The following is a 22492-nucleotide window of genomic DNA, read 5'->3' on the forward strand; positions in this document are numbered from 1 at the left end:
TCGCGCTGAGATGCTCGGAGGCCGACGTTTTCTGTAAATACCTGTTTAAATGTAAAGCAGGTTGATGTTGAATGAGGGAGAAAACACATATTTTGAATCAGAATCCGCCGAACCAAATTAAAGGGGGTGCAAATCCCCCCGTGCCTTCTCCCTCTCCATTTCTGGCCTATCATTTATCTCTGGACCACGGTGGGGTTGTCATGTCGACCGGTCCGCAAGTTACTATGACAACGGCTCAAGGGGAGGCACTTGCTAGGGAGGTTATTGCCTCCTTGGGGATTTAAGAAGGACAGGGGGAATGTGAGCAGAGACAAAGATAGGGGGACTTATAGACATGAATGAAGGGACAGGTCAAGTCTGAGTGTGTTAGCTGGAAGTGTGTTTGTGTTTGTGTGGCTTTCTGCGGAAGTCGGTTTACATCCAGAAGCGGGCAGAAGTGGACACGGTGTGTAAATCAGAATGGCCCCACTGAAGCTTTGGAGAACAAAGTTGAATCCCTGCTGGACGAGGCCTCTCCCGTACATGATGTATTACACTTCCTGCTCAGTGCCGTACCCCAGGGCAGAAAGGGGAGGGGGCAAGAGAGGGAGTGACATTAAGGACCCTCCAAGGTGTCCGATGGGTCCCCAGCTTCCCCACATATTGTCATATAAATGTCATAAAGACGAGTTTGGAGTTGGGGAGCTTTTGGGTCTCCTTCTGCCTGGGGGGTATCATGGTGGTTAATTGCCCCATTAACACTGACAGGGTAAATTGGCGGTAGGGCTAACTATATATTACAGTGAAAACAACAACCCCTTGGCATACACCTGAGGGCATGGTGAGGGCATGGTACCGCCTGTGCATGTTTAAGTGTGTTTGAAAAGGAGAGTGTGTGTCTTCATAAATTGTAAATGTACATTCAGATGAGAGCTTTGATATCAGTAGAATATTAAATTTCTCTATTTATCACAACAGAAATTGACTCAAAGTGTTGCTCAGGGAGAGCGTCTCACATATTCTGTGCTGGACTTAATAACCAATCAAGAGAATGTTTCTATTTTGCTTTTTGTGAGGACCACTTTAGGGAAGAATGTGTGTTTTTGTATATATGGATTCTTTGCATATCAAAGTAGAGCTGATATGAGTGTGTATGTTATGCCGGTTTGATTGTTTTAAATAGTGAAAGAAAATATGCAATTTAATCAAATGGATATTTACATCAAGGGTCAGCAATGCAAATATGAGGGATCAATTGAAAGTTTTTTATTATCTCTTCCGATCACTGTAGAGTAAAATGTGAAATCCTTTGTCTATGATAAATTTCAAAGATGCTACATAATTGGTCTTAAATCAAAGCAAATTGTTCCCTAATATTGCATTTCTGCTTAGGTTATTCAAAGAAGCAAACATTTAGTATCGTATGAATACATCATAGTATTAGAAAATGATGCAAATAAGGATGAAGAATAACAACACATTTTAACTTCAATTATCATTTTAGCATTTTAACCCATACACGCACAGACACACCCTAACTATCAATCACTTCTTGTCTGTCTCTCTCACACACTCACACATATATGTATATATATATATATATATATATATATATATATATATATATATATATATATACATACACACACACACACTAAGGTTAAAATCATATCACCACTCATTTTCAAGAATATTCACATATATATGTACAAATGCAAGACAATAATCCCACCTAACAACACAAACACAAATCCAAATACCAGTCCTTGCAAAACCAACACATCGAAATAGCATTAATATTCATGTAATATTCTGATACGGCCTTGCAGTGCGGTAGTTTCACGCAACAGTGAGCTGATAGTAACCTGACTGCAGTTGATGCTATAGCCCTTTTTTTTAGTAGTACAATGATATTCCCCTTTTTACCCATTGTGACTTTCTCTGTTTCATCGTAGCCTTTCACACCTTTCTAAATGTATATTTATCCAAGTCTGAAATAAGGGCGAGGTCAGATAGGACAATCGACACCTAAGTAAGTATGAAATATAATATTCTATTTTTACAAATAAATGCAGTTCTGCACCTTCTTTGAAAATGGACGATCGACAGATTGCCCATCCAGTGAGAAATTCACAATAGTATTATCATAACAATGGGACCGAGTGGAGAGGATGGGACGGCCGGAGCAGAGGAAAAACCCCAAAGGTCTTATGTGATGACAAACACAGAGGTGGACACATCACACATTGAGGCTCAAGTATTTTAACCTTATCCAAATGGAGAAAATTAGTGTGCAAACCAATGTCCGCAACGCACCTGCAACCTCCGTCCAAATACAGTCAAGAGTGCATTTTCTCATTTCATATTCAAGCACAGACGATACCTCTTCCATTGTTGTTATAAACATTCTTATTTTCACTTGTTTGTTAATTAAATGGGAATATGTGCCTGCCAGAAAGGTTGCAATTACATCCCACAACTTGTCCAAAGCAGGTGAGCGATCTAACACCAATGTAAACATTTCATGGAAATAATGCAATTTATGTCTAAGACTCGATGCTTATATTTGAGGGTTAAATGTATGAATTAACACGAAGAGAACGGCTGTATAATATTGCTAAAACAATCCTCAAAGGCCCTGGAATGTGCTTTTTTGTTCTCAATAGTGAGTCGCGGTGATTCTGAGGCGTTTTGTGTGAGATTTCCTGGCGTCGTAGTGTTCCTATAAAATTCCATTGTGTCTTTCTTTTGGTAAATTTTGACATTGATGTTGGTATTTTATCATATTTCAGATTATTTTTGTATTTAGAGATTATTTTTTCCAATATTGTATTCTCTCTAATATATGCATATATATTTATTTTACATCCGCTGGGATTTGTCTTAACATCCATCTAAAGTAGAATCTTTCAGCGACAGCATTCGGTTTGCGATAAAAAAAAACCTTTCATCTGAATTTTGTCGTACTTTTTTTTTTTTAACGTGTATCTTCACCGCGTCCTCTCTATGCGTCCCCTGTAGCCTCTCCCCCTCTCTCCCTCCCTCCCTCTCTCTGTCTCTCGCGGAATCCTATTGATCCAAACGGGCTAATTAGCGGTGTCTGCGCAATTACGCACATGCGCACTAGGCGCAATCTCAGCCATTTTTTGAAGGAAACTAATTAGCAGGAATAAAGAGCCAAGTGTTTTCCCCCCACAGTGATCAGAACTCATTCTACCTCTGGAGCTCGCACAAACCCCTCCGTCCCCTGTCGTCTGTTCACCACGGCCTACATGTAGCTTTAATTACACTGTTGTTTGGCAACAACTTGGACCCCGCTGCTCTCTCTCCCTCACCCCTTTTTTTTCCCTTCCTCCTAGCTCCGTCAAAAACGCAGAGGATCATTCACAAGGAATGAGTGGTCTCTCTGCGCTGCGATTGTTTTCTGGACTACTACCCATTCGGCGTACGGAGCTTTGTACCAGAGCCGCTGCATAAATGTAAGTCTGCCGTTTGTTTACGACGTTAAAAAGGGACGTGGGGAAGCGACCCCGGGCGGCGCGGAGGAAAACGGGGTGTTTTTGCACTGTGCAATCGCGTAAAATCGCACAAATGGAGCTTTAGTTTTATCTGCTTGTGCATCGAGTCACCTGTTACTGAGTACCGGACGCGATCACTCTTGCTTCAGCTGAACCGGGAGTGTCGGACGGTGCGATCGCACTGTAAACAAAGGCGCAAGTGGTCCGGAGGCTGCGTGCTGGTCGGCGGCTCGGTGACCGAGACGGGGAGTGAACTTCGAGTCGCTGCCCGTCCGCTATTCTCACCAACAGCCAGAATAGTGCAGAATGCAGCTCGGTGCTGTTACCTTGGACGGGTGCGTGCAGAATGAGTCCTCGCGTAAAAGCTCGGAACGTTCAAAACGGTGTTAGTCCGCGTCCGGTCGTATAGTGTCTCCGTCCTGGGAAGACAAACAAAATGCGTTTTCTTAAAAGTTTAGCACAACACAACTCTACTCTCACGGTCTTTCTCTCAACCCCCCTCACACCCCTCTCTCTCCGTTGTTAACACGCACACACACGCGCACACAAAACACGCACACACACACACACACACAAGCCTGAGATAAATATTCGGGGGACACATTTCTTATCAGAAATATTTATTGCAAATTCTATTGTATTCACACCCAATAATAAACATGTATGTGTATTAATATGTACAGTAATTAAAGGTCACATTTCAGGCGTTCGGATGCCTGTGTTTAATTGACATCACCAGGATCAGAATTTACTCACATTAACACACACATAGTTTCAGCCTACACACACCCACGTTGTTAAATGATGGTTTCCCGCACTTGTGATCGATAGAGAGCCAGGAATGTTTGTATAAATAGTTACATTGCCGATAGACCCGGGTTATTGATTGCAGTGTAAATGAAAATCTTTATCAGATTAGAGACTCCTCTCAGCTGCTGGCAGTCAGGCTCAGCCTCTCAACACTATGCAGCGGGACAGTGGACAGCTGCAGTGGGCAAGGGTCTGTGGCCTGTGACATAAACACAGTACATTAAAGCACTATCAGAGTGCCGATATGAGCCATATATCTTTTAAGGTGCAGAGGGGAGAGGCGGTGGCTGCAGGAGAGAGACGGTGTTCAAACAGCAGCAGCAGCAGCAGCAGGAGGGGGATGGTTTGTTGAAGTAGAAGGTGAAAGGGTACATTAAGGTCTCTTCTTGATTAAAAAAGGTCAGTAATGAGATTGTGGGACACGCACAGAGTAAGAGAGATGTATCTGTCTCATCTGGTGTCCATCCGTCAGTTAAAAAACACACAAGGAGGAGGGTCTTGATTTATTTTTTTAGGGAGTCACTGTCTTGATGTATGATTGATTTATTATTTTTTTTAAATATCCTTGATACGTTTTATGAATTTTTAATTATTGACAGCAATGTGTATGCTAATTCATGTATGACAATATATCACAGCTCTTTGCTAGTTTCATTAACACCAGATTATTTAACAAAAAACAAGAGAAGTGCAGTCTTACATTCATTTAAACATTGCTTTAAAATGATTTGTCTTTGAAACATCATTATTGACTATAATTGCATTATGTATAATGTTTGAATTAAGGGGGAAGGGATTTATTTTTATGTTCACCCTTTCTTCATTGTTCATGTGTATGGGTGTGTTCGTAGTGTGCAAGCTGTGGGACTTTGCGTACACAATCTTCTACACAAGGAGAAGAGGAGATAAATAATACACAGCACTGCAGCAACACAAACTATTGCCTAAAAAATATCTGAGATTTTCATCAAAACCCTTCTAAAATTTTAACAAGCATTTTGTAAGCCACATAAAAGTATTTGTTGCATTTGGACTAAACTAGATTACACAAGTGCTTATTGTATCGTCACCACCCCATGTTTGCACTGCGTGTAATAAAATGGCTCGTGCTAAACAATGCTTCAGTTTCCCCTCCTAATATTTCCGCGCCAACGCACGGCGATAGATGGAAGAAGCAGATAAAAGAACAGTTTTCAAATCCAGTGTATCAAAGTGTGGCAATTTAGTGGAAGCCCTTCAGCTCAGAAGCATTCCGCTCTTTATTTAATCCCGTCCCCTGAGAAATATTAGAGACCTCCTGCGTAGCCTTCACCCGCATTCCTCTACCTAGTTTAGCGCTCACGCTATTGATTTTCCCATTAAGGGCTAACGCTAACCCCTGAGTAACCAGCCTCTGTATTGCGCACTGTGAAGGCCATATTGAACAGATGCTATCTAGGGACTGTAATCAATGTCCTCCACTGTTATGCAATATTATTTACATAACTGATTTATTTCCTTTTCTCTCTCGTCCCTTCACTCTTCTCCCGTCTCTCTGTCTGTTTTGTGCTCTCCTCCTCTTTCCCTGTATCTGAAACACAGGTGGGGGAGTAATGCTTGGCAGCTGTAGCCTCTGGTATGGACAGCGGTGAGGGAGGAGGAGGAGGGGACGGAGGGGGAGGAGAGGAGAGAGATGCTGACCTCAGTCCCCGGGCTTTATCTCTTCCTCTCCTGACCCCAGCGGTCAGTACCGAGCAGGGGTCATCTTCTCATACCTCAGCCATGGCCCCTGCCAAAGAGCCCCTGACCCTGCCACAGCAGGGGGAAGAGGAAGCAGAGGGGTCCCAGGCTAGAGAAGAGACCCGGGGAGGTGAGCAGAAAGAAGGAGGCCGACATTCAAAGGAGAATGGAGCGTGTCAAAAGCAGGGCATGAAGGAAGACTTCGGGGAGGCATATTTGTCAGCGCAAGGGAAGGAAGAAGGGGAGGTGCTTGTAGGTGTAGTAGAGGCGTCAGTTACAGGGGGCCTCCCAGCAGCCCTTAGCAGCAAAGGAGAGGAGGAGGAGGATGACGAGGAGGAGGAGGAGGAGGAGGAGGAGGAGGAGGCGGCGAAGGAAGAGGAAGAGGCCATCTCAAACCAAAGCCAAACCAAATCCAAATGTTCTTTATTACCTCAACAGAGCCAGCACAGCTCTTCTTCCAGCACTGCAAAGGCCAGTGGCACACTCAACAGCAAAATTGCCGCCTCTCCAAAGCCCTCCCCCATTACTTCCACCTCTCCAAAGCCCTCCTCTCTTCTTTCCAACTCTCCAAAGCACTTCACTTGTCCGTCCTCCTTTTCAGCCCTGCTGAGCGAGACCGAGGTAAAAGACATTAAGGGAGATCAGGGCTGGATTTCTGAGTTTCCTCAGAGCTTTAAAACCCAGCAGTCTACCCTGGCGTTTCCACTGGCAGGTATGGAGCCTGCCAGTGCAGCTACTGAGGATGATGGGCCAGCGGGGGTTTCTCACTCTTCCATTTCCAATGGAGATGGTGCCAAAGCTCCAGAACCAAATGACAGCCAGCTGGACACAGAGGTGGATGACGAGAGAGACAAAGAAGAAGAACAGAAAGAAGCTGTCCTTAAAAACCTCAACCAAGACCTCTCTCCTAATTCCCTGACCAGTCACATGACCATAATGCACTCCCGCAACTCCTGCAAGACGCTGAAATGCCCCAAGTGTAACTGGCACTACAAGTCCCAACATACTCTGCAAGTCCACATGAAGGAGAAACACCCAGAGACGGGAGGCCAGTGTGTGTGCGCGGCCTCCGGGGTAAAGTGTGTGTGTGGCGCTGCGACGCGAGGTGTGTGTGCATATTGCAGTTCGGGAAAACCCCATCCTCGCTTGGCCCGTGGCGAGACCTATGCCTGTGGCTACAAGCCCTACCGCTGTGAGGTGTGTGACTATGCTACCTCATCGAAAGGCAACCTCAGCATACACATGCAGTCGGATAAACACCTTAATAACGTCCAAAACGGGGGACAATCGAATGGTAGCGTGCACACTTCCCACATTACCGGCAACAACAACAACAGCAGCAGCAGCAGCAGCAGCAGCAGCTTCTCCGACAGTAACGCGGCGGATGAGCCCACGTACAAGCCCCCGCTCTCTACGCCCACGGCCACCACCCAGCCCGCCAAGCTCACACCCCCGGCGCACACTCACTCTCATGGTAAGCGGTGGCGGTGTGACGTGTGCGACTATGAGACCAGCATCGCCCGCAACCTGCGCATACACACCACCAGCGAGAAACACACCCACAACATGCTGCGGCTCCAGAGAGGTTACTACCTGTCGCACTGTAGGAGTCTCGCCCCTCAGCTGAAACACTTACAGAGCGCAGGTGAGTGACGCATCCCTCGCCACAATCCTTCAGCAAAAAAAAAAAAAAAAAAAAGAACACGGCAAAAGAAATTTAAATTGGTAATTGTCACGGTGGATCCCTCTCTTTTTATAGGTGCAGAGCTCTCCTTGAATATGCGACTGACCAGTCAGCAAGTCGCAGATCAACCAGTCACCCTTGGGTCTACGCTGACTCCTTCTCCCTCCCCCTCCCCCTCGCCTCCTCCAGCCCCGTCTCTGTCCCCCACTGAACCCCTCTCCCAGGGGGGCGTGTTTCAATGCCTTGTCTGCTCCTGCTTTTCGTCTGACAGCTTAGAGTCCGTGGAGCAGCACCTGAACGCCCCTCGATCTCTGCCCCAGCCTGAGTGGTGCTCCCTGGTCGCTGGCGGCTGCCACTGCAGGCTGTGCGGCTACACCACCCAGCTGAGGGCTAACTTCTCCTTACACTGCCAGACGGACAGACACCGCACCCGCTACCAGCTCGCCGCTCACCTCCAGGAGGGCGGGGATAGGGGCGAGGAGGGGGCGGCCCTCATTGCCAAGGGCAACCCCATCCAGGTGAGGTGCAACCTGTGCGACTACGTGACCGGCAGTTTGGATAAGCTGCGAGGACATTCCCTCAGTTCCCACCACAAGGCCAGCGTCCGGGTTTACCGAGTGAGTAATGTCATTGACAACACATTCATCTTATGGCATGCAAGCAGCAGTCCAATCATAAATGTATTCAGCTTGAACTATCAACCGTAATATCTTAATTTTCTCCTTTCTGCTTCATTATTTTCAGTTCCTGCAGCAGTATGACGGGGAGGTTGATGGGGGATCGTGGCTGTTCCATTGTCTCTTATGCAACCACTCATCCTCTTCTAAACTACAAGTACTGAAACACAGTCAAACCCCAACCCATCAGCAGAGGGAAGGGCTGCTACAGCTGGAGCCAATGGGTGGAGAGGAGTTGGCAGCCATTTTTACCATCAGGAAAAGCCCTGACGGTGTCACAGGTGAGACTATGAACTATGAGGCTGTATTTGGCTTTATGTTGCTTGTAATATCTGGCGTCATTGAGGGGATTGAGATGAAAAGAGGGAGAAAATAAGTCATGTCCGTTGCTGAGATATTGATCAAGTAAATTGATTTGTCGATACACATCCTTGTTATACCCCCAATAACCCCTGACAACGGCTAACTAGCACCTGCTAATCAATGGAACAATACTAATTCCTTGGATAAGGGAAGTAAAGGCTCACCCATCTGTTTTAGATAAAATCCTCAGTATGCATTGTCTGGAGTGTGTGAAATCTAAAATTAGTCGTTCAACACTTCAGTTGTAAATTAAGTGAATCCTGTGATTTGTTTATGTGAAGATTAAGACTTATCGAGGTGAACTGATGAGTTGTAAGTCCATATTACCTCCACCTCACCTCCGAGGAGAATCTAATGGAGAATCAATAATTGATCAATAGCGTACGGAGGCAAATGAGAAGAATGGAGTGAGGTCCAAAAACATTGGTCTTTTTGCAGGATGCTACCTAGAGGATTATATAAACTACAATTAGTGCAATTAACATTTTCTTGGAACATATTGTACATATAATTGTATGACGCACAATGTTTGTGTAACATAACTATTATTCACGTTCCCTTCCAGGAGAGCTCAGTGAGGATATTGAAACTTCCAGTGAGACCACCGCTGGTCCTTTGGACACAACCAAAGACACTTGTAACTTGGGGACAAAGCAGATTTCTAAAGAGACAGGCATGTTAATTCATAGTTTGGTCAAAAATGGTGGCGTGATAACATATTACTCACATGGTAAATATCCATTCATTTACATTTTCATATGATTTTTCACTTAAAGAACCGACTAGGGAGGAGGAAAGCGAAAAGAGGGAGTCGTTTTCATCAGTCAAGCGTCCATCCTCTGAATGTGAGGAAATGGAAAACTCCATCTCAACCAAACGTCCCAGAATACACCAGCAAAATCCAAACCAGCAGGTGAGCAGTTGACAGACATTTGTATGATTTAAGCATGTCCTCGTTAATGTAAAGCATAAACGGACATCGTGTAATCCCACAAACCCATGCGCACACACAGGCTCTCTTCCAGCCTTCTAATTCAACTGTTTTTTAACCATTTCCCCCCCCCCCCCCCCCCCCCACACTTCTCTCTATAAGACTGTCCAGTGCCCTTTGTGCCAGGTTAAACTCCAACACACACACCTTCGGCAGCATCTCACGCACGTGCACAATGTGGCACAGGACTGTGTAGACAAGCTCATCAGCACAGTAAGTGTATGCAAGTGTTTGTTTGTTGTATTTGTGTTTTGTCAGGAAGCAAAAGAAAACGAGAAAGCAATGGGGGATGGGGGAGAGTAAAATGTAGGGAGACAATTCCATTAAGAAGGCACCAGAGAGAAAGCCCCTGCTTTTTTTTTTTTTTAATGCATGTTTAAGTAGCTCCCCGCTATCATCTTTGATGCAGCCGTGAATTCTGCGTGTATGTGTATGCACGTGTGTTAGAGTGGAAGAGAGAAGGGTTTGACTGAGTGAGTGAGGGAAAAGCCAGTCTTTCTATAATGCATGTTTAAGTAGCCCTCTATTACCAGAAGTGCAGTCAAGCTAAAAAGGGGCCCCAATGCTTTTTACTGTGTCTCTCCAACTAACAAAGACTGGTCATCTATCCACATCACCATCCTCCATCTCCCTGGCCTGTATGCTAAGTGGCCTTTGTCTCTTGTGCTCTTCGCCTCCACTTGACTGACTGCTTTTCACCCTTCTCCCCTCTGCTGTCCCTCCCTCCCCCCTTCACCTACTCCTATCATTCCTATTCAGCAATCCCTGTCCCTGTCCCTGCCCCTCCCTTTCTGTCTCTCCCAAGCATTCTCTCAATTTCTTATGGGTTACCCCTCCCTTTCTCTCTCTCTCTCTCTCTCTCTCCAAACCCGTTTTTTTTTTTTTGTTCATTGCCCCATACCTTCTCCCTCTCTCCATGCTCTCCCTTCCTCGTATTGTATACCCCTTACCCCTCCTCACCCCCACCATCTTCCTCCCCTCCGACCCTCCCTCGCTCTCAGATAGTAATTGAGGTTCATTAATTCAGACTGAGGTGATGATGGCCATTATGTACCTTGCTTTCCAATTACGTTCTCTAGATTAAGCCTGACCTTCAGTTTTCTCTGCTGTGTGTGTGTGTGTGTGTGTGTGTGTGTGTGGTTGTTCTTCTCTTTCTCTCATATGAAGCTGTTACGCAGAGAAGACTCTTGTCATGTAAATCTCATCTTTAGCTGTCTTTCCTTACCTTAGGGTAGCTAGCTGTTCGCATAGATATGGTATATTTCTCTCAGTGCTTGAAGCTGTGGAGATGGAGGTTTTCTGTATGAAGAATGATTTTAAATAAATTCATTATTCAGCTCAGTAAAGTTTTATTAAACCCTAGGGGCATGCTGGACGAGGCTGAAGGGCAGACCCACATATCTCACCATATACACTTATTACCAAATTGATGTGCCTTGCTGTCTACACTGCTGCGCAAGCAGGTGCAAGATGTAACGATACACTCGCAGATTCCCACTTTAATGTTTTATGACATTAGGACAGGGTGTGCAGGCAGTCATGTTTATACGACTGGATATTTGCTTGCTGTTATTCTGTACAATTAAATGTTTTATTCATAATATAGGATCGAGGAAATATGGTAATAACCCATATTTCTCTCAGTTTCAATTGGTAAAACGGCACTGATTATTACTGGCAATATCCCTACCCCAATACACAACAAAAATTTACACACCGTCCCTTTTTTTTCCCTTGCAGGTCACACTATCCAAGGAACAACCGCAGCCTAAGCTGCAGGCAGAACCACAGACAGAAGATTCTAGTGTCTGTGTTGATTTACAGAACAACCAAGGTTGGTTTAAAATGCACTTTAAAAAAGAGCCTATTTTAGAGATTAAGAGTCACCATGTTACTGTAATTTGTTTAAAACACACACCTTTTGGCTCAAAATTGTATTTAAAATTCACAAATTTTATTTAAAATGCACTATTTATTATTTTCTTTTTTGCACTTTGAAGGCATTTCAGTTGAGAGCACTGAGGGAGATGTAGCCACACCCAAAGATGTCACAGCTCTACTCACCCCACCCCTAGAAGACAACACCACTCACCCTTACAATGGCAGACTGGCTCCTCAGTCCCCAATTCAGACCCCCCCTTCCTCGCCAACCGGCGACCCCCCTCCCTTTTCTGATCGCCATGGTTACCGGTTCCGTTGCAGCAGGTGCAGCTTGGCGTTCCCCACTCAAGAGAAGCTCCAGCTGCACTGGCAGTACCATGCCATGAGGGCGGCAACAGAGTGCCCGCTCTGCGCTCGCCGGTGCCGCAGTCAAGAGGCCTTGCAGAGACACATGCAGAACACACACTCACAGCTGGACAACACACTGGGACAGGATACACTCTCACCGCCTCACACCGCTCAATACATGGAGCAAAATAAGAGTTCAGTTCAACAAGATTTTAGTTTATCACCTCAAGCGGGTCAAGAAGCAGTAGAGGGTGAGTATGAAGAGATGGAGGAAGACGCCCTAGGCATGGAGGGAAAGGAGGAACAAAAGGAGGAAGTACAGGTGAAAGAGAATGACGTAAACGGGGAAATTGATGGAGAGGATGAAGTTTCGACTGAGCCAGACAAAGGGTCAAATGAGGAGATCGTAACAGAACCTACTTCAGGCTTCCTGGTCAAAAAGGGCTCCAATCCCTCAATGGATCGCTATCTGGATCCAGCCAGGCCCTACAAATGCACAATATGCTCTGAATCCTTTACCCAGAAAACCATTCTTCTGGTCCACTATAACTCTGTGTCCCATCTCCACCGGGCCAGAAGGGCGTTACAGGACTCTGGCACAGGTGTTGCTGTCCTCGAGGCTCCCCGTGGCCCAGATCCTAGGCCCTACCGATGCCGATTGTGTGGAGTGGGCTATAGCCAGAGCTCCACGCTGGACATACATCTTCGCTCTGTTCTTCATCAGACTAGAGCTCGTGCTGCCCAGAACTCAGCTCCACAGACCCCAGCATCAAGTGTGGGGGCTTCAGTCCCCACTACGCTTACTTCGGCTCCCAACAAAGAAGAAACATCAAAGGGTTTACCATTCTCCAAGAGGCCAGATGTAGGAAACTCTTCAACCTCTTTACTATTAGGCCCTGGTGTAGCAACTGACGCCCAGCGAACCCTCTCTATCCCAACAGAAAGCCAGCAGGCTAAAAGTAGAGTTGCAGAACTTATAGCGTCAAGAAACCAGCTAATGTTAATACAACAGCAGCAGTTAGCCCAGGCTCAGGCACAGGCCCACGCTCAGCTACAGCAACACACAGCTCTGCTCCAGTCCCAATTGATGCAGCACCTTCCCTTAGGGACAGAAAATCTCCTTAAACAACACTTCTCCCTGGCACCAGACAACTTGCTCTCTCTGCAGCAGCAACTTCTGTTGCCCTTTTATTTGTCAGGGGACATGACTTTTAACCCAGAATTAAGTGTTAAGAACCCAGAACTTAGTCAGTTGGTATGTGCCAGCTCCATCCCCAAAGAACCAGTTACGGTGGAAGTTAAAAAGGAGTGCCAAACTCAAATAGATGAGAACCAAACCCAGAGACAACATTCAAATTCAACTGTTAGCCAATTAAAGGATTGTGTGCAGTGTGAAGCCAATGTTGAAGCTGGCGGCAGTGGATCCGCCAACAACAAGTTTGAACAAGGAGACAGCAATTCTAATCAAGACGAAGGAAAAGAAGAAAGGCCTGTTCCTAGTTTTAAAAATAAGTGTCAGAAAGCAGAAACGGATTCCTCTTCATTTACTCGCCATGGATTGCAATGTCCTCCTCCCAGAGTTCCCTATGCAGCTGTGAATGGCGAGCCTGTTCGGGCCCTGCTGCAGAGCTATGGCTATGAGTTGGCACTGCAATACATACAAAGTAGACATAGACACCAGCAGCAAATACCAATCCATATGATACCAGATAAACCAGGGGGCTCTGATAATGACAAGATGGAGGGTTACTCAAAAGAAGAAAAAGTTGAGTTAAGTGGACTACAGGATGTAAAGCCAGAAGGCTGTATCAACGATGACAAAGAATTAGAAGGCAACAAAGAGATCCAAAGTTTGCCACATGACAAAACAAATCAAGAAGAGGAATCCGTAAAGAAAGAGAAAGGTTGTTGTGGAAAGGGAGAAAAGTGTAGAGACTGTGGCAAGTTTTTTTCAGATGCCTTGATTCTGAAAAGTCACCGGGAGTACATTCATAGGAAACTGTTTCCTACTCCTGCACTGGAGAGATTTTCCAGGGAGTACAGGCTGCAGTATGACCAGATGTACCCACTCACACAACCTAAATCTGTAGATAATCCAAATGACTCTGCCTCTGCTCCTGTCCCATCCTTGAAATCAGAACCAGCAATGGAACCGGTTATGTCTCAAGTTAAAAGTCTTGAGCCCTCTCCTGCACCGTCGTTTTCAGATCCCATAACAAACGCATGTGCTCTTGCTACAGATATATCAACAACTACTCCCACACCTTCTTCTTCTCCTCCATTAATTCCTCAATCTCAAGAATATCCGCAACAAGAGTCACCCACCACAAGCCCGGCTGCAACAGCTACTTCTCAAACAACAACCCCAGCGAAGGCCACACCTCTTACCTTACAGAAAATACCTATGCTTCCTCCAGGCTTGTCTCAGCTTCCCATTGCCCAACGGCCTTTACCTAACCTTCCCCTACCCCACATTCCTTTTCCCATGGACCTACCCCTCCTTTCTCCGGTTGTGATGCAGTCTGTGGGTCTCCAGCCCCAACCTTGGTTAGACTCAAGTATGAACCCTGAGTTGGCAAAACTCTACCAATCTCAACTCAACACGGCACTTCTAGGGCAACAGCCACAGCTCAGTCCTTCTCTGCTTGTCCAGCAGTCCCAGCTCAGCCCAGCTTTGCAAGGTCAGCCATCCCAGATCAATTCTACGCTGATAGGTCAACCATCCCAACACAGCCCTATCCAAACAGGACAGCAACCCCAAGTCAGCCCAACAATACATGAACATCAGGGTAAGAGAACCCGAACCCGCATCTCTGAGGAGCAGCTGACTGTCCTGAGGAAACACTTTGATATTAACAGTCTCCCCAGTGATGGAGACATGAACAAGATGTCTGGTCTGTCTGGGTTGCCTCATAAAGTTATCAAACACTGGTTTCGCAACACCTTATTTAAAGAGCGCCAGCGAGACAAGGATTCCCCTTACAATTTTAATAACCCCCCAACTATAGCCCTAGAGGAGCCCAGAAAAGTAGCACAAACCCAGCCTCTGTCACTTTCCCCATGTTCGCTGTCCCCAGCCATTCCAGCCCATACCTCCCCACAGGCCCACACAACAGACCTCCCAAGAGGAGAGCCCCATAGGGGCCGACGCTCTTCCCGAACCCGCTTTACGGAACAACAGCTGGAGACCCTGCAGAAGGTGTTTGAGGCGACTCCCTATCCCAGAGAGGAAGAATATGATCGAATGTCTGCTTTGTTGTCCCTCCCTAATAGAGTCATTGTTGTGTGGTTCCAAAATGCAAGACAGAGAGCCCGTAAAAATCAAGAACGGGGGACTGATGATGGATCAGAGGGTAAGAACCAACATGACAACCTACACAGACAGCGAACTGGCCTCTACAAGAATGATGATGAGGATAATAGCTGTGGTGATGAAGCACAAGGTGAATCTCCGAATGAAAACTCCATGGATCTGACTTATGAGTATTACACCAACCCTGACTCACCTGTTCTTGATCCTTCCTCCTCCTGCATGGAAAGTGAGCATACAACAGTTAATGGTGAACCACCACCTGTTACTAGTAAACAAGAAGACAAAACAACCTCTTCTCGGGCTAACAAGAGCCTTGCTCTGGTTCAAACTCCAAATGAAATTTCAGATGTAGACATCCAATGTATGGAAGTTGCTAAAGCCAAGAAAACCGTGTCCACTCCACCACCTGAGCCCAACCTTCAGCCAGAAATTACTCCAGAAAGACCCCGCCCTCACTCCTCCTCCTCTTCACAAAAAGATGTTCCGGCCATTGCATCCACAGCTCATTCTAGCCAGGGCAATAGATGCAACCCTCCTTCTGATCCAGCTGTTGAAAAGCCTGTTGATACATCACCAAGCCTCCCTGCTGCTTCAGAGTCTGACACAAGTTACATTCGGCTGCCGGATGCCACCTCTTGTCTGTCCACGGAAACCCAACAAAAAAAACAACCCCAAACACAGGCTCAGTTTCAGTGCAGTCTCTGCCCAGTGTCATTACCCTCATTCCAACTTTGGCAAGAACATCAGACCAGGCACCTCCTGGCAGCTCAGTCCCAGGTCCAATTTCTACACTCTGGCTTCACAGACCGAACCATGCCTTACATGATGCTCCATCCGAACCACACCCTGATGGCTAGCCAAATGATGTCCCAAATGCACTCTAATCCCACACATTCCATGATTTCACACTTAAACAGCATACAAATGAATAACACGCTCTCTGATCACTCGAGTAACAACCTCACTAACCTCTCTCAAAGTTCCCTAACACCCATGAAGCAGAGCTCAAAGCTCATGTCGGAAACCAATTTTGAAGGCCAAAGGGGCGTTGGAGAGATTGAGGAAGAGCACCGAAGGGATAAACGTCAGAGAACCACCATCACCCCAGAACAGCTTGAAGTGTTGTATCAGCGCTACAGTATGGACTCCAACCCCACAAGAGGAGTGCTGGAAGGCATTGCACGCGATGTCGGCCTGACGAGACGTGTGGTTCAGGTATTTTATGGATGTTTGTTGTAATTAATTATGTGTGAATGTTTTTGGAGAGATGGATGGAAAGAAAGGTACAGAAAATTATGTAATGATGTTCTGTAACAAAAATTTTAAATCATGCTGGTCCTTTCTTCACAGGTCTGGTTTCAGAATACACGAGCCAGAGAGCGAAAAGGACAGTTCCGGTCAATGGGTCCAGGATCCAGTTTCAGTTTGGGTTTAAACCACTTGCGCTGCCCATTCTGTAGGGCTCTCTTCAAGGTAAAGAGTGCTCTTGATGCCCATATGAGGTCACGCCACTGGGCAGAGGCTGAAAGAGCAGGCTACAACTTATCGATGAGTAATGGATCCAATGGGCCAATAGGGATGGCTATGTCCTCTGTCATGGACAGACCAGGCCCGTCTATCTCCTCCAACCCCATCCCAAACAATGGCTATGTCATCCTTAACAAAGAGTTGAGTATGAAGCCACCTGTTACCTCTTTAACCACCGATCTGAACAACCCAGAAGAGGATGATGACTATGAGGAAGATGATGAGGAGTACCCATGTGAGGAGGGTTCAAGTGTGGTTGACCAAGGTTCTCCCAGTCCAGAGGGATCCGGGGGTCCGAGCTCAGATTGGGGTGATACGCTGAGTCTGCAACAGCACCAACATCAGCAGCAGCGGCAACGGACACAGATGAGCCACTACCAGGTACTCCAGCTCAGAGACTTCTACAGGAGCCACCGCACCCCCAACCGACATGAGTGTGAGACACTGGGCCAGGAGCTGGGACTGCCTCACAGAGTTGTGCAGGTAAATATTCATAAATTCTAAAATGCAGGTTGAATGTGCATTTGTTTTGACTAAAAAGTATTGTTTCAGAACAATTAGGTATTTTAAAATCTATCTTTTCCCCCCACAGGTGTGGTTCCAGAATGCCAGAGCCAAGGAGAAGAGGGCCAGGAGCCTGAGCTCTGACTCTGCAGAGAGGGAGCAGGCCGAGCTGTCAGCAGGGGCAGGGGAGAGAGACAGAGCTTAGAGAGGCAGACTACGGCCGTTTAGCTTTTTTTCTACAACATTCCCCCTGACCCCCCTTCCCCCACACCACCCCCTGCACCTGCTGTTGATCTCTAAACGTATACCCTGTCCACTTTGCTGCCAAACCTGAAACCTGAACACCCCAAAGATGCCGAGCCACAGTGGCCCAAAGAGAAACTCTCTTAACTGAGAGAGCCCAAACCAAGTCCTCTCGATACAGCTTTCCTCTTTTCATATCGTTGTTAAACTCTTTTCCGGTCTGTCATTTAATGTCGAAAAGAGCTCCTCTCCCTATTACGTCGAGACACCTTACTACAACCAAACACCACCTTGATTAAAATAACCAACCAGATGCCACAGAGGCCAAAGAGCATTCTCCAAGTATGTGACCTCACTGCCCAGCTAGACCTGCAGTCTACCTCTCAGTCTGCATGACAGACTCACAGTGGGCCCTCCACCAGAGCTAGATGACTAGCTGTGTAGCATGTAGTGCCACTCTGAAAGAGGCTGGAAAAGAAATTGTCAAAGAGATTTTAGTGTACATAGAGAGCTCCAAAAGATAAACTTGAAGAAAAACCAAGCAGTTCACAGTGAAGAGTTGGGTGAAAAAAAAACAAAAAAGAACATGGAAAAATATCCTTGAAAGAGATGGAGGTGTTCGCATAGAGCTTTTGTAAAGACTGACTCAGATTCCAAAGCTCATAACCAAAATGTTTCATGTCTGTGAATTTAGTTTCAACATGTTTGTTTTCAATAACAAACTGCAGAGCTGACGTCTGTACGGTGATTGGGTGAAATCTGCAGCTGGCAAAATTAAGCCGGGTACCAATAGACTGACACGGTGCCAGAATGCAGCCTCACCCCCCCACAAGCCAATGATGAGTCTTCTGTTGTATATGTACACCTTCTATGTTCCTTTACTGGATAACAGCCCAAATAGCACAGAACGAAAAGGCCAGTTTGTCCTTAACGGGGCAAACTATTTTTTATAGCACTCAACCATTATACTGTATATGAAAACTTTAACCAAACTGAAATTTACATTGTGTGTGTGTGTGTGTGTTTAGTAATAGTTTCTTAATATAAATCTTATGGACTGAGATGAACTGTCTTGCTTCGATATAATAGTGTCATGATTAGTAAACGATTATGACAGCTTTGATCTGTTCAGGCAAGGTGACCTACTGCCTTTCCGTTCTAGTTGAATATACCAATGGCATACCAATGTTATTTGATTGATGTAAAGCTTTCTATGCTCAGGTCAACGGCTCAACATGGCTCCGCTGAAATTGTGGTCTTGATACTGTACTTTTCTGTTTTTGAAACGGATAAGGCATTTAACCTAAGACTAAGTATTAAAAGATATTTACAAAAACATCTGTATTTCAAAGATCTGAGCTTTCACCACTGAGTAATAGATTGTTACAAAAACCTTATTGAAACTAAAGTGTTTAATAGTGTGAGGGGTAAATGTACAGTATTTAGCTTTTGTATGGTTGACTCGAGACTTCATTGGATGATTGAGACATAGCTCCCTTGTCCACTTACCGATAGGGAGCTACTGCGCAAAACTGAGAAAAACTTTGGATGTTATTGATGTTATTTTTGTACACCTAATTTATTTTCCCTCCTCCTACCTTATCGACTTTTCCTCCTGTTCATTTGCAACCAGTCTTTATTCTAACTGTAATAATGATAATATAACAATAATTAATGCTTTAAGACAAAAATCCAAAGACGTGATAATACTTTAACCATATGACCTACAAAAATAAGCGCTACTGTTTACTTGACGATGTATTGCTGTTTTTAAAGAAGGAAGGAGTCCCTATATCTAAGCTACTGTTTTCTGCCTCTCATAAGCACACTGGAAACTGTAACCAAAACCCCAAACTAGAGCCATGGCAGTCTGTAATATAGCGGTTAAAGAGTTTTACTTCTCTTGAGAAATGTTGCAGCTTATTTTTCTTTCTTTTTTTTTTTACCATAGTGTTGAACTTCAGCCCTTAAGGATGTCCAGTTTGCTGCTAATGTACTGTAGTTTCTAATGATACTGTAGAAAGATGCATGCTCTGATCGCTTTACCACTAGGCTTTAATGACTACAAACTGTAATGATACCTGTGATGCTGTTGATAAACTGCTCCTATGTTATTCCGTTGTAAACAAATGGATATGTGGGGCTCAATTCCATCAGGTTTGTTTTTCAGTATCCCAATAATTACCCCGACTCAGAAGATAAAAATGGCTTTCAGAATACCAGAAATATTTTTTCAAGCATCATTTTTAGAGAAACCTGCTTGGGGCATTCATTTCTCAATCCTTGGTACTCCATTTGCTATTTGAAGGAGTTCAGCCCCAAATGTTCTACTGGTAGTGTCAGCCTTTCTGTGTTGCAATGTCTCTAGTTTCTAGCCATTTGCCCATTGCAAACAGCTTTTGCTGAACTTGTCTCAGACTGACATCACTACCGACTTTCCAAAGGATGTGGACTGATTTACTCTGTCATGATTTGTTCTTAAACTAACCAATGTTTACGACAATACCAATGAGCTTTCTTCTGTACAGAAATGTGCATTCCAAATACCACAAAGGCAGTTTTTTTGTATGCTGATTATTTAAAATTTCATTTGTCATACTCTCTTGATCTTATTGACTGTAAGATGTACATATTGGGGTCCTCTATGGTGATGAGACGCCGTTATCCTATCTGTAGGTAAAACTATTCTTTTAATTTTTTCTGGATATGTTGTTGCCATAGTGATGACCAAAAAGATACCTGTGATGTGCACCTGTCCTTATGTCCTGCTCCAGTGGTTTAGTGCGTCTCTATACTCTCCCCCTGCCCAAGTTCTTCCCTACTTGTGTGTGTTTCTCTTCCTTTCCCTTCCCATACTCCACTGAGCTAAATAAAGTCTGCTTTGGTGCATGCTCTGGTCTCATCCCTGGTCTAACCAAGAGAAGCCATTTTGGGAATGTTGTGGTATGCGAGGGTCTGTTCTGTGTTTCATATTCGTGTGTGTGTGTGTGTGTGTGTGTGTGTGTGTGTGTGTGTGTGTGTGTGTGGAAGCTTTTGATGTGCGACCGCGTGTATGTGTGCAGCATAGCAGTGTGTGGAAGGCGTTTGGTGAATGGAGCCTTGACCTCCTGGGGTCACTTCATTAATTACATCTGTGACATTCAGCCAGATGAGTTTCCTTTGTAACTAAATGATATGATGAATATTAACGACCTCGGATGAATTACATTGCTGCTCCTGCTGCTGATGATAATGTGTTTTACGAGTCTGGGAGAGAGGGGAGTAAAATTGCACACTACTGCACATTTAGAGATTTACAGATTCTCATGTGCAACATCTGAAAGACCACAACGTAGGTTGGTAGAGATCATTTTTATTATTTTGTTTTCTTTGGTGTAAAACTTTCCGGCGGATGATCAGACAACTTCCCTCAGAATGAAAACTACCATTCACAATCTGCTTCTTGTTCTCAAGCAGCAAGCCAGTCATTTAACGATTATACATGAATGCGACCGCAGAGGAAGCCGTTCTCATCCGGGTGGCAGGGAACCGACAGACCGATACACGGGGAGAACAATGGCAAAGTAAACACCGAAGAGGCCTCGAGCTAGCTTCGTAGCTGCCGATAGCCTTCTCAGAGAGTCATCCTGATAAAGTGATCCCCGACCATTTCTCCTTCTCTCGCTGTCCTCCCCCTCTTAATCAAATGAGTAGTGTGCAGCTGGTGGGGTTGCGGCAAAAAGGGGTACGAGTGCGTGTGCAGAGGGGTGGGGGGGGCTTTGAGGGATAGCGTGAAATTATTGCCTGCTGGTGTATATGTGTTGCTGGGGGTAGGAGAGTAGAGTAGGGGATTGGGCTGGGGCAGGGGGGAGGGGGGGTGTAATGTCATTGCCTGCTGGTGTATCAGTAGTGGGGGCTCATTTAGATTTAGATTGGTTATGTGAGGAGAGAGCTGAAAGGCCAGCTCATGTTTATGCATGAATCCCAAAGCACGCCGCTGTGGTGGAGCCCCGAGTTAAAGAGACAGAGCTGAAATACATTCACACATTTAGACACAGCTCTGATTCTTTGGCTTCTGAGGCTTCAGTCTACGCAATGCTTTGCTATCAGATGCATTTCAGTTGTGCGTCTGTTGGCCTCTTTCTGACGTTTTGCATGCAGTTAGATTACGTCCACGTCCAAATGAACACTATTCCGCTTCTACTAATCTAAAAAATGTGAGATCTAATTTTAGTTTTAAAGAAAATCCCACTGCCCAACTGTGTCCTGAAGATTGCTTTGGTATCTTCTACAGCTGATTTACAATCACACACCTTCACACACACACGCACACACATAGGCAGAGTAATCAGTAAATGTCTTTGAAGGAGAGTTTGTTCAGCACTTCATCAGGTATAAAGTGGTTTTTATTTGGAAATGTGGTCGCTATCCATCTTTTAAATGACTTTTTAATGGTCGTCACACCATCTTAATCAATCATGTAGCAGAGCTAGCCTGCAAGCGCAAATATACTCTATTTATAATTCTTTGCTACAAAAACTGACACTCCTAGAATTGGAAACCACCAGGAAAAAGAGTGAAATTGTCTTTCTGATTTTGCAGGAAACATTAGAAAGACCTCCTATACTATTTGTCCTATCACCAGCATCCTAGATATGAGGTACCCTTTGGAATATTTTATTGAATATAGCTGCACTCTCAACCTGTAGAAACGGTGGATTGAATAGTTTCATAAAAATGCTTGTGTTTATTATCATTCTTGGGTGTCTCCCTATTCAGACACTCTTTTCTTTTTTTTTATGACACCTCCCCCTTCCACTGTGCAACACCTCCCCCCTTCCCTTTCAGTGCTTTACATCTATAATGAGATACAAATACGCATCAGCAGGACGGTGTCTACGCCACGCGTCACTGTGTGAATATTACTCACACTTATTAGCTGGATTATGTTAATCT

The 22492-nt window shown here is 45.1% G+C and overlaps 1 protein-coding gene across 2 annotated transcripts; it reads left to right on the forward strand.

The window, feature by feature from the left end:
* The first annotated feature begins 2995 nt into the window (after positions 1–2995).
* Positions 2996–20446, forward strand: LOC120809181 (zinc finger homeobox protein 3-like). Of its 2 annotated transcripts, XM_040162820.2 has the most exons (11): positions 2996–3458; positions 5889–7671; positions 7786–8327; positions 8455–8668; positions 9316–9423; positions 9527–9663; positions 9844–9954; positions 11482–11575; positions 11742–16498; positions 16634–17293; positions 17403–20446. In XM_040162820.2, exons 2-11 carry the CDS (start codon positions 5925–5927, stop codon positions 17517–17519), a joined length of 8487 nt encoding a protein of 2828 aa, XP_040018754.2. In that variant the 5' UTR covers positions 2996–3458; positions 5889–5924; the 3' UTR covers positions 17520–20446. The 2 variants fall into 2 exon arrangements, with proteins under 2 accessions (XP_040018754.2, XP_077938672.1); XM_078082546.1 differs by lacking the exon at positions 9316–9423.
* Positions 20447–22492: the final 2046 nt, after the last annotated feature.

This window comes from Gasterosteus aculeatus, chromosome X (genome assembly GCF_964276395.1).
Source record: "Gasterosteus aculeatus chromosome X, fGasAcu3.hap1.1, whole genome shotgun sequence".
Taxonomy (NCBI): domain Eukaryota; kingdom Metazoa; phylum Chordata; class Actinopteri; order Perciformes; family Gasterosteidae; genus Gasterosteus; species Gasterosteus aculeatus.